Below are 12155 nucleotides of genomic sequence, written 5' to 3'. Positions count from 1 at the left end.
TGGGAAACCATCACCTCTCTGGCCCCGCAGATAATCCAAGGCCAGGCTAACTGGTCACCGGAATGACTTGTTAACGTGATCGAGTACTGACCTCGGTTCCCCTTAACGAAATGAAGGAGGAGAAGGGAACTTCATTTATCCAGGATTTTTCACATTCCCGGTCGCTTATGTACATGGTGCCCTCATCACCTGCATTTTACAGCTGAGGACACACCAGGCCCAGAGAGACTGAGGAAGCTGCAAACCAGGCGGAGGTAGATAAAGGGGAGTGTTAAGATGGGGGTTGCAAACTCTCAACAAGTCAGGGAGTAGAGACGAGTGAAACAGATTTGGGGTTAAGTTGATATTGATGTGTTTTCTTTGTATTTAAATACGTGAGAAAAGATTTGTGCTTTTTTTTTTTTCTTGAAATGTAGGTCCCTTGGTTTAGTTTTTGTTTTTCCTTTTTTGAAAAAATGTATTTATTTTGGGCTGTGCTGGATCTTTGTTGCCGCAAGGGAGCTTTCTCTCGCTGCAGTGCGTGGGCTTCCCTTTTTCCAGAGCATGGGCTCTAGAAGGCGGGTTCAGTAGTTTTCATGCGCTTAGTTGTCCCATGGTGTGTGGAATCTTCCCAGACCAGTGCTCGAACCTGTGTCCCCTACATTGGCAGGCAGATTCTTAACCACTGGACCACGAGGGAAGTCCTGTTTTTCCTTTTGTGATAGAAAAATACTTTTCCATTCTGAAAAAACCATAGACTATGGCAATTGATGGTTTGTCTCAGTGTCTGGGACACAAAACGGCACAGTGATTATTATTGTTTAGTTGCTGAGTCATGTCTGACTCTCTGAGACCCCATGGACTGTAACCTGCCAGGCTCCTCTGTCCATGGCATGGTGGGGACTGGGGCAAACGAATGAACCTGGAGAGCAGCTCAAAGCGGCAGCTCTGGTGTGGCTCCTGCTGATCCCGTGCGTACGTAGGTCCCCGTCTTGCCAGATTGCCCACGTTTTTTAGTGAGAAGTTGAAAATCCATATTTTGAGTTATGTCTTCTAAGTTATCTATAGTTGTACCAAATTTTGCAAACATTGTGAAAATCAGTCAAACTTCTCTCTCGGTCAGATCTGGCCAGTTTGCATCTTGTGTGGAAGAGCCTTAATTTAGGTGTCAGAGATCCTAGGTTGGAGTCTGGGCTCTGCTACGTTCCAGTGGGTGGGGTCACAGGCAAGCCACAACACTCTCTGGGCCTCAGTTTCCCCTTCTGTAAAATGGGACTCCTGAAAACAGCATGGTCTGCCAAGCCTTTTACTAAACCAGTATTTTCTAAATGGTGGGTCATGGAGCCGATTTAGTGGATTGTGACCTGCATCTTTTAAACAGAAACCAGGACAGGATGGAAAATAACAGGATGTATCATAGTATTATAGGTCAACATTGCTTTGTGGAACATATTTTAGTTTTACACACATAATATGTACACATATATCTATGTTAGACTGGGTCTTGATATATATACAATATGCATTTCTCATGTGGAGTGACCGAAAAGGAGGCTTTCAAATAAAAAATGTTGTTCATGTCTGAATGCATTCAATGCTGGCAACATTTCTGTGAGGTGGGTTTTCTCATCAACCCCATTTTACAGGTGAGAAAGCTGAGGTTCAGAGAGTGAAGTTTCCACAAACAGGAAAAGGAAGAGCTGGGATTTGACCCCAGGCCACATCTTAACCACGTGCAATCTGTCATCTCCAGACAGCACCTGTGTGGCTGCGATGAAGGAGCTAATGCAAGTCAAGGGCCCAGCCGGGTGCCTGGGACACAGCAGGTGTTTCATAAATGTAGGTGCCAGGCTTATGTGAGCAGCTCCTCATTCAGCCACACCAGGTGGCCTGCAGGAATCCAAGGGCTACGAGAGACAGGAGGGCTGGGTTTCTGCGGTCCTGATACCGTGTGGCGGGGACAGGGCTACAAGGGCAAAGAGACACCCTCTCCCCTGCAGCCCGAGTTCCCCAAGTACTCATTTTTGGCCAAATACTTGGTGGCTGAATTTTAAAATCAGTATTTGGCTGGAGCTGGCTTATCCATCATCCTTGAATGAACTTCTGCATATTTTGCTATATTGAATTTATGGATGAAAAAAAACCCAACATTTTGTTAAACAATTTAAACTATCATGACGATGGTATTATTAAGCATTAGGGCAGTTAATTTTTATTTTTTTATTTTTTAATTTTTTTTGGCAGTTAATTTTTAAAGCCGCGCTGAGTGTAGGAAGAAGCGCTTCCAGGGCAGTGGTTGCTGATGGCTCCAGGCCACCATGCTGCTGGTGGAATCCCCATTGTGACCAGAGCAGGTCAATTAATCCTTAACTCTTGGGCCTGAACATGTCCTCGAAGGTGCTGCAATTTCAGGGAAGCACTCCCCGAAGCAAGGGCGCAGCCCAAGAAGATGCTTCTGGAATCCTCGCAGTGCTATCTCCAGGCCTAACTTTGGGTGGCACCTGCGGGCAGTTCGGGCCAGTGGCGGGCTCGCACTGCCCTCTGGTGGTCACCAGCGAGCACAGCGTCGCGGTGCTGAGCCGGCAGCATCGTCGGGGCTGCCGGCGCTGGGGGAGAAGGGCGGAGCGCGCTCAGCTCAGCTCAGTTTTCCTTTACCCAGAATGGACTGTCTATGGATCCGGACGACATCCTAGAAGTTTCCCCACATCCTTGTGAGTAAAGAAGGCAGGCTGCATTTCTGTATGGGTCCATTTATAGGAGCTTGGAGATCTGGGGTGACAGAAATCAGGAGAGAGGTGGAAGGCTGGGGAGAGGCTGGGAAGGACCAGGAGGGGCTCTTTAGGGGACCTGGAGACGTCGTCCCTGGTCATCTGCGCCGGGGAGCATGGTTTCCAGGGGGAAGGATGGAGGCAGGGTGTCTGGGCAAAAACAGGTCATGGGCTTTCTCATGAACTTGAAGGTATTTTCTCCATGTATTTTACACCCAGTTTACTGCACCAAGCTCAAGTGCGCACCTGATATATTCTTGCACATGGTTATACTTGGGTACCCATCCCCCAGATCAGGATGATTTTTAAAAATAGAAGTCAGATTATGCTCCTCTCCTGCCTTAAACTTTCTGGTGTCTTCTCACTGGATTTGGAGTAAGATCCAAACTCCAAGGAAATAAAAAGTCCCACAGCCAATATGTATCAGTCCACTGCTGACGGATATTCGGTTTGTTTTCATTCTTTGCTATTACAGACGGTATTGTAGAAAGTAACTCTATACAGAATATGCATGCTTATGTAAGTATGTCTGTAGATAGAGTCTCAGAAGTGGAAGTACTGAGTCAAACTTACAAATTGGATAAATATGGCCAACTTTCCCTCCTTAGGAGTTGTACCAATTTCAGCTTCCACAAGCAATGCATGAAGCCCCACAGCTCCACCGGCACTGTGAGTCATAAAACTTTCGAATTTTTGTCAATCTGATGTGAAAAATGGTATCTCAGTATATCTGCATTTCTCTTATTATGAGTGAACTTGAGTATCTTTGTATAAGTTTAAGAACCAATTGTACTTTAAACAAATACAAAAATGTTCATGGCCTTTGTTCATTTTTTATTTGGGTTGTTGGCCTATTATTTATTTCTAGGAGCTTTTTATATATTTAGGGGGGTTAACTCTTGCTGTTGTCTGCGATTTGAATTTCAGTTTGACTTTTGTCTCATGTTATTTTTATAATTTATCTGTGGCTGTGCTGGCTCTTTGTTGCTGCACGGGCTTTTCTCTAGTTGGGGGGAGTGGGGGCTACTCTCTAGTTGTGGTGCACAGGCTTCTCCTTGCAGTGGCTTCTCTTGTTGTGGACTATAGGCAGTAGGGCAAGTGGGCTTCAGTATTTGGGGCTCCCGGGCTCTGGAGCACAGGCTTAGTAAGTTGTAGTGTACGGGTCTAGTTGCCCCTCGGCGTGTAGTAACTTCCCAGACCAGGGATCGAACCAGCATTTCCTACGTTGGCAGGTGGATTCTTTATCACTGAGCCACCAGGGAAGCCTTACTTACATTTCTTAGTAAGTTTTTTTAAGGTGGTCAAATTTCTCAATTTTTTTTTTTTTGCAAGCACAATGTCTTATTCAAATGTGTGTCTGTTGTGCCGGGGACACTGCCAATGCATTGTAGATACTCGATTAATATCTGATGGAAAAAATGTCCACTCCACTTGAATGATTCATTTTCTGAGTAGACATCTGAGCCCATGTGATATAACACTACTACTACTATTTACTATGTGCTATATATGTTGAGATGCTTTTGGCTGCAAATAACTAAGGAAGAATGAACTCAAAATATTTCAACCACAAGGACATTTTAATCTCACATAATAAATTTAACCTATCTTTCCTAAGCAATTATCCTTCTAAGAATTAACCAATGCTCAATCAACAGAAATCTTTGTGTAATCACTCCTGCCACATCATTTACCCCAAGCATGTATAACACAAATGAAGCCAAGTTAGAGGGAACAGTGTCCAGGGATAGAGACAAAGAGACTGAATTAAAAAAAATTTAAAGACACTTGTTGAATTCTGCATTTGGGGTGTTGGTGGTGATGGGGTCTGAGATCACACATTCCTGAACCTTTCAGTCAAGTAGACCATAGACATCTTTTTTTTTTTTTTTTTTAAAAGCCACTTTGATGGTATTTATGCCATTTGCAACTGGAAAATCCCCATGTTAGCTGATTTCTAAATCCATTGTGAAACAAATACCTTCAGCCCTGGAGGTTGACCGGAAGACTTCTTTGATTCTCTGTCCTTCTGCTGAGCTGGCCAGGAACTTCTGGTGTCATTCTCAGACTTCCAGAAGGCCAAGGGCTTTTGTTTGGGAGTACTGCATGGTCCAGTTACTCTACTTCTAAGAGTGTTCCAGAGCTAGATGCTGTTGGATAAACAGTGAAGGCAAGCAGTCTGGGACCACTGAATCTTAGCTACCCATCCATCCATCCATCCATCCATCCATCCATCCATCCATTTATCCATCCATCTACCCACCCCCCACCATCCATCCTTCCATCCATCATCCAACATTCATTAATTGCCTTCTCTCTTACAGAATGAGAAAGATAGTGTCTTTACCCACTGAGAGCTTCGAGTCATCTAGAATTCAGAATGAAACCCCTACAAACTGTGGACTGTCAGCACTAGCCTTCGACATTCAGTTATCACAACAGAGAAGTAGTTGACCACCTAGGCAGTTAATTTCAGGATTAAGGGACACGTTTGTTTCGCCCCAAACCTCTTTCTGTGTGGACAGCTGAGAGTCTACTATTAGTGCCACTAACAGAAGCCTTTTAAAATAAAATTTCTTTTTTATAAGTAAATTTACTCTTTGTTAAACTCTAAACAAAATTTTTCTTGACAGTTTTTTTTTTTTCTTTTTGTAGTACTTGGATATAGGACTATTTTATTTTTTTTCCTCCAAATTATTGAAGTATAGTTGATTTACAGTGCTGTGCCAGTCTCTGCGAATCAGCCAAATGCCTCAGTTATACACGTATACACATTCTTTTTTTACATTCTTTTCCAGTATGGTTTATCACAGGATACTGAATATTGTCCCCTGTGCTATACATTAGGACTTTGTTGTTTATCCACTCTAAATGTAGTAGTTTGCATCTACCAATCCCAGATTCCCAGCCCATCCTTCTCCCCTCCACCCTAGGCAACCACAACTCTGTTCTCTGACAGCAGGTTGTGATGGTGGCTGGAAGGGAAGGGTGGATAGCACGTGATTACAAGACCTAAGTGGCCAGGGTGTCAATGGGAAAACAGGGAGGATCCAGGAGTGTTCACGTCACTGATTCCCTGGCTGGCTGTCCTCCAGTCTCTTTTTCTTCTCCAGCCAGAAGTCAATTCATCCAGTACAGCTCCTCCACTCATTAGAAGAAACCTAAGTCGGCAGATTATAGTGAGGTTGACCCATGTTTTCAGCAGCTAACTCTGGGGATTCTTTACCTCCATTTAACCATCTGTCCATCTAACCATTACCATTCTTGCAACCACATATCCAACCATCACAGATCAATCACCCATCAACCATTAGTCATTCTATCCAATTACTCATTCAAATACCCATCCATCCATTTAGCCACTCATTTACCCACTTAACCATCTATCCATCTTTCCATCTCACCATGCAACCATTCAGTCATCCAGACAGGCATCCACCCATCCATCTCACCATTTGTTCATCAATTATCTATCCAACCATCCAACCATTCAATCTATATAACCATCTATCTGGTCATCCCAAGAGTTACCCACCCATTTATTTCTCCATTCTCCAATCACCTAACCAGCCACCCACCCACCACCCAACTATTTAAACATCTATTCATCCATTTTTACAAATATTCCATTCACCCAGCCAATTACCTTACTGACTATGATATTAATTATACTTCCTTCTTTCTACCTCATCTGTAGTTCAATCGGCTCAGTCATGTCCAACTCTTTGCAACCCCATGGACTGTAGCATGCCAGGCTTCCCTGTCCATCACCAACTCCCGGAGCTTGCTCAAACTCATGTCCATCGAGTCAGTGATGCCATCCAACCATTTCATCCTCTGTCGTCCCCTTCTCCTCCTGCCTTCAATCTTTCCCAGCCTCAGGGTCTTTTCCAATGAGTCAGTTCTTTGCATCAGGTGGCCAAAGTATTGGAGTTTCAACTTCAACATCAGTCCTGCCAATGAACACCCAGGACTGATCTCCTTTAGGATGGACTGGTTGGATCTCCTTGCAGTCCAAGGGACTCTCAAGGGTCTTCTCCAACACCACAGTTCAAAGGCATCAATTCTTTGGTGCTCAGCTTTCTTTATAGTCCAACTCTTACATCCATACGTGACTAATGGGAAAACAGAAGCTTTGACTAGGTGGACCTTTGTTGGCAAAGTAATGTCTCTGCTTTTTAATATGCTGTGTAGGTTTGTCATAGGAACCTCATCTATAATGGGATTCCAATTTGTGTTAGCATCCACTCTGTGGATTGATTCCAAGAACATCATTCCATGCTTGATTTGGGGGGAAACAGAGATGAAGCAAATAGCACCTGCCCCCAGGGAGCTCAGAGCCTAGTGAGGAGTCTATCTCACTGTTGGTGATGGCTTTCTATGTATCAGATTCTAGCTCTGAGACTCCAATCATCAGGTCGTTTTCCCATCTCCACTGACATGGATGCCAGCCAATTGAAGACCCTGGATTTCACCGACATGAATAGAGGGAGGAGCTTATACTTAGGCTTAGCATCCAATTAAATGGATCCAGGCTCTGCTTGGAACTCTGTGGGCTGCAACAGAGCTCAAGATGTCCTTGGAACTTCTCCAGATGTCCCTTCTTGTTTCCTTCACCAAATCCTCGGTTCATCCCCTGGAAAACAAACTCCTACCATTGGCATGGAGATCAGTTCTATTTCCATAGCACCCCCCAAATTCTTTTAGTAGTAGCTCACTGATTCCTCCTTGGGGAACCAGCTGTCTCCAACTTTCTGCTCATGAGAGATTGAACCCTAAATCCAGCTCCATGGGTAGGTCATGACTCAGGTCTGGCCAATGAGACACAATCCTGGGCTCTTGTTGGAACCTCGAGGCAGAAGCAGCTATTTCTTCTGGTGTGGTTTTGCTGAAAGATTCTTGGAGCCATTTTTGCCACAACAGGGAAGAGCCTGCCTGAGAAGTAAAACCACCCAGGAGAAAGTCACTTGACCGCCAGGATCCAGCTATGCCTGAAGACATATATGGACTAAAAGTTCCTGGAGATGCCTTTTTTTTTTTTTTTTTGGCTTAAGCCAATTTGAGTTGGATTTTATACTTCTGCAACGAAAGAGGAAAAGACCAACATATTCAGAAGCCGCAAAGGTGGTCATCAAGTAGTGACACCCTACCCCACTTCAAAATGTAAACGTGGTTTTATTTAATGCCTCTTTCTGTCACAAAATACCACCTCCTCCGCAGGTCCCCGCTTCCCAGAAAACAAGATGGCAGTTGAAGGCACGTGCACCGTCCACATGATGTCGGGTTAGGTCCTTAAAAACAAAAGAAGCAACAGTCTTCCCCACAGCCCCGAGCTGCCTCCAGAGCACCACTGGAGCAGAGAGGCTTCAGTTAGAACTGTGCGCCGCCAAACGTGCCCGCTGAGAAAACCAAAAAACCAACAGCTAAGAAAACCAGCAACACAGGTACAAGAGCATAATAGCGGAGTAATGAGGGTAGTCCATAAATTAAAGTGGAAAAAAAAAGCCTGTTCCCTTCTCATCACCAGCCCTCCCCCGAATCAGCAATTCCTTGCTTTTGTTCTGTGAGTCTTGTAGAAAAGTCTGGACTCTGAGCCAGCCCTCTTCCCCAAAGTTAAATATTCCAAAGCCACTGCTGGGTGCCCTGTTTCTCAGGACCCGCGTTGGGGCCGAAAGGTCAACTTCTGAGATGGTCACTGGACACCTCTCGGCTGGAGGGACCCTGCCTGCTGTCCAGCATCTGGCGGGGGCGGCGGGGAAAGCCAGGGGCCTGGGCTGGTGGCTGCAGCTCTGACGGCAGGTGGGGAGACCGTGGGCGCTGCTATAAATACTCCAGCTCCAGGGCGTGCCTCAGCGCCTCCAGGTCCGCGTGGCAGGATATCCTCCAGAAAGGCATGTTGTGCTGGAACACAGAACCGCGGACACACGGTTATGGCTCTGCTGGCACCTCCTGCAGCCCCCCTGGATCCCACGCCTGTGGTGAGAACCTTAGGAGAAGTCCCCGAGTCAAAACATCACGGTGGACCCCTCCCCCCGCCCCGGATGTGATCAGTACCCACCAGTCTGGGCATCCTTTCTATTTCTTTGGAGCCTGTTATTTATTTTTTGGCTTTGCCTGGTGGCATGGGGAAATCTTTGTTCCCCAAGGGGATGGAACCTGTGCCCCCTGTATTGGGAGTGTGGAGTCTTTATCCCTGGACCACCTGGGAAGTCCCCTTCTGAGCCTGTTCTGATGACTTATCCTGCCCTGTCCAACATGCGGACTGACTGGCCCCTTTCCCCTCCGTTGGGACTGCTGTGGTCTTGATGTGCTGAAAGTGAAAGAGTTAGTCACTCAGTTGTGTCTGACTCTGTGTGACTCCACAGACTATAGCCTGTCAGGCTCCTCTGTCCATGGAATTCTCCAGGTAAGAACACTGGAGTGGGTTGCCATTCCCTTCTCCAGGGGATCTTCCCGACCCAGGGATAAAGCCTGAGTCTCCTGCACTGCAGGCAGATTCTTTACCATCTGAGCCTCAGGGAAGTGGTGCACCGACATGGCATCAAATCACACAACAGGAAAGCCATTCCGACTTAAAAATGTGTTCTCAGTCATGACGTTTCAGATAGAAAGGCTTGGCCAGATGCTACCATGCCTTCAACCCCTCCCTAACACTCACTAGTTTCCATGTGAACAGATAGGGCTGGTCCCAGAGACTTTTTATCTTTTCTTTACAGCAGGTGATGCGTGCTCTGTGTTACTGTCATGCAATGAGGTTTTTCATTTTAAACATAAGCGCGTTGACTGAAAGGGAAACATGAAGTAGATAATAGGACAGGCAGCATGAAGACACAGCAGAAGTAATTGGTGTAAAAGAAGTGCTATGTTGATTACAGAAATTGCTCATGTGAAAGAAGAAATTTGTGAAACACTTCCATAGTGTGAAGGTTAAATGTTTAAGATTGCCCTTGTCAAAGCTCTGTTCTATCTTCATTAGCTGGGTGACCTTAAGTGATTTACTCTGCTGCTTGTCTGAAAAATGCAGATAATACTTGCTGTATACCATGTCTGTCTTGTTTTACAAATAAGGAGACTGAGGCACACAGAGATTCTGTCTGACTCCAGAGAAAAAACTTGACTGTGTGTTCATCACCAGAAAATGTAACCAGTGACTAAAGCTGATGCCTGTCAACAGCCATCCTCCTTCCGACTTCCAGAACCCTGAATTTGGCAGCACTGTGCCAGAGAGGTAAGTAAGGGGTGAATTATGATCATGTAAGCAAGCTATGACAACTCCAACCCTGTTTGTCAGGGATTTGTCCTGTATCCCTCCTGACTTGTGAGCCATTGAAGTCAATGAGGAAGTCTGCTGGGTGTGTCTGGGAAAGATTTTCCTCCATGAATAGAGAGAAGCACCTGAGAACTCTTTCCTCCTTACTTTCCCCTTTCATTTGAATGATGGCTTGTTAGTACGTGATGTCTGGAGCTGTGGCAGCTGTTTTGAGATCATGAGAAATGAAATATCAGCAATGAAAAAGCCAAAGATGATTAGAAAGGTAGAGCAAAATGATGGAAAGGGATACCTGGTGAATTTTTGGAGCCACTGAAACAACCTAGGATACACCTACTTCTAATCTTGTTAGGTTAGCAAGTGTTTAAGTCTTCATTACAGCTAAAAGATACTGAGCATCCTCAAGACAGCCACTGGCCTTCAGTTATTTACTGAGTGAACAGAGGATGCTTGATGGATGTATATGAATGCCCCCAGTTCCATGGTAGATCTGCTGCTCTGTGAGGTTCTATGCCCACAGGATAGAAACTATACAAATGTCCTTTTGGTTCCAGGAGCACAATAAACCCTTTCCTGCCTCTGGGGGCTCTGCACTTTAGAGAGCTGGGTCAGGGCAGGCCTCTCTGGAGGGATGACATTTAAGTAGGCCCCAGAGAATGGGAAGGCAGGGGCCATGCAAATGTGGGGGGAGGTAGTCAAGGCTGAAGACACAGCAAGTGCAGAGGTCCTGAGGAGGGTCTGAGCTTGGAAAGTCATGTTCACTGCTGCCTAGCATGCCTCTTGGCCCACAGTGGGCACTTAATATTCGTGGAATGAATGAAAAAAGGAAGGGAGGGAGAAGAAGAGGGAAGGGGAATTTCTCAAAGCAAAGTCCTCAATGGACACATCTTTTCCTCTTTTGCCCAAAAGAAGCAGAAAATGATCCATCATGGGCAACAGATGCCATCTCTTTAATGCCTTTCAGCTCCCCCACCCTGCTCCCCTCAGCCTGGCTGAGCCTTTCATTCTCTGCAAAGATGGATGTTGGTGGCTGCCTGGCCAATCCAGTCCCTCCTTAAACAATGTAATTTATTTTTCTGGGAGGAAACGAGCAAAGGGGAAGAGACTGTCTCAGCAGCCTCCCTCCCAGGCCTGGTGGCTGCAGAGCCCGGGTGGATTTATCACTTGTGGAGAGGTGGAGACAAATGACCCGCTAAAATGGAGATATTAACAACACTGTCAGCTGAAACAGCTGAAGCCCCCTGTCCTGTCACCGTATTTCACACTGCTCAGGTGTCCGGCGGCCTGGGCTAATGAGGCCCATCCATCACGTCGGGAGAGCTGCTGGCGCACAGAGCTACTCATTAACGTGCTGGGGCTGCTGCTTCAGACACTGGTGGGAACTTTCAGGGGAGCAGAGCGTATGGGGGTGGTGTGCCCGAGTCTTCTTTGGTGGACTCCAGTCTCTTCTGACCAGCTCAGGGGTGCGGAATGACAGTGTTTCAAAGTCCTAAGTCCACCTCCTTCCTACCAGGCGTTTGGCACACAGCACAGAGCAGTTTACACTGCCAGCTGTGTGACCTTAAGTAAATTAATTAACCTCTCTGAGTCTCAAACACGTCCTCTATAAAATGAAGTGGGATGGTACCCACTGTGCGGGGTGGTGGGGGGGGGGGGAGAAGGGGGGGAGGGGCTTGGAGGATTAAATAAAATGATGACATCAGTAATAAAGAGTAGTGGGTAACCATATTAAAAAGCAGAGGCATTACCAACAAAGGTCTGTCTAGTCAAAGCTATGATTTTTCCAGTAGTCATGTATGAATGTGAGAGTTGGACTATAAAGAAAGATGAGTGCCGAAGAATTGATGCCTTTGAACTGTGGTGTTGGAGAAGACTCTTGAGAGTCCCTTGGACTGCAAGGAGATCCAACCAGCCCGTACTAAAGGAGATCAGTCCTGAATATTCATTGGAAGGACTGATGCTGAAACTGAAAGTCCAACACTTTGTCCACCTGATGTGAAGAACTGACTCATTGGTAAAGACCCTGAGGTTGGGAAAGATTGAAGGCGGGAGAAGAGGATGACAGAGGACGAGATGGTTGGATGGCATCATCGACACAATGGACATGAGTTTGAGTAATCTCCGGGAGTTGGTGATGG

General features: G+C 46.0%; 1 protein-coding gene and 1 long non-coding RNA gene across 6 annotated transcripts in view; one reads left to right on the top strand and one right to left on the bottom strand.

The window, feature by feature from the left end:
- The first annotated feature begins 2562 nt into the window (after nt 1-2562).
- Nucleotides 2563-11854, top strand: LOC122681447. 2 transcript variants are annotated; one of them, XR_006336982.1, is made up of 4 exons: nt 2563-2690; nt 3356-3416; nt 9816-9975; nt 11805-11854. It is a non-coding gene; the product is annotated as an uncharacterized LOC122681447 (long non-coding RNA). The 2 variants fall into 2 exon arrangements; XR_006336981.1 differs by lacking the exon at nt 11805-11854 and having other exon boundaries at nt 9816-10141.
- The window catches only part of EYA2 (EYA transcriptional coactivator and phosphatase 2), a 253660-nt gene continuing 249407 nt past the window's right edge, over nt 7903-12155 (bottom strand). For all 4 annotated transcript variants that reach the window (XM_043883562.1, XM_043883561.1, XM_043883563.1 and 1 more), the window contains one exon: nt 7903-8648. In XM_043883562.1, coding sequence (XP_043739497.1) covers nt 8568-8648 — 81 coding nt within the window. In that variant the 3' untranslated portion in view covers nt 7903-8567. The remainder of the gene's footprint in view (nt 8649-12155) is intronic.

This window comes from Cervus elaphus, chromosome 23, assembly GCF_910594005.1.
Source record: "Cervus elaphus chromosome 23, mCerEla1.1, whole genome shotgun sequence".
NCBI lineage: Eukaryota > Metazoa > Chordata > Mammalia > Artiodactyla > Cervidae > Cervus > Cervus elaphus.
The sequence above is the reverse complement of the archived record's forward strand: the minus strand, read 5'-3'. Positions and strand labels throughout refer to the sequence as shown.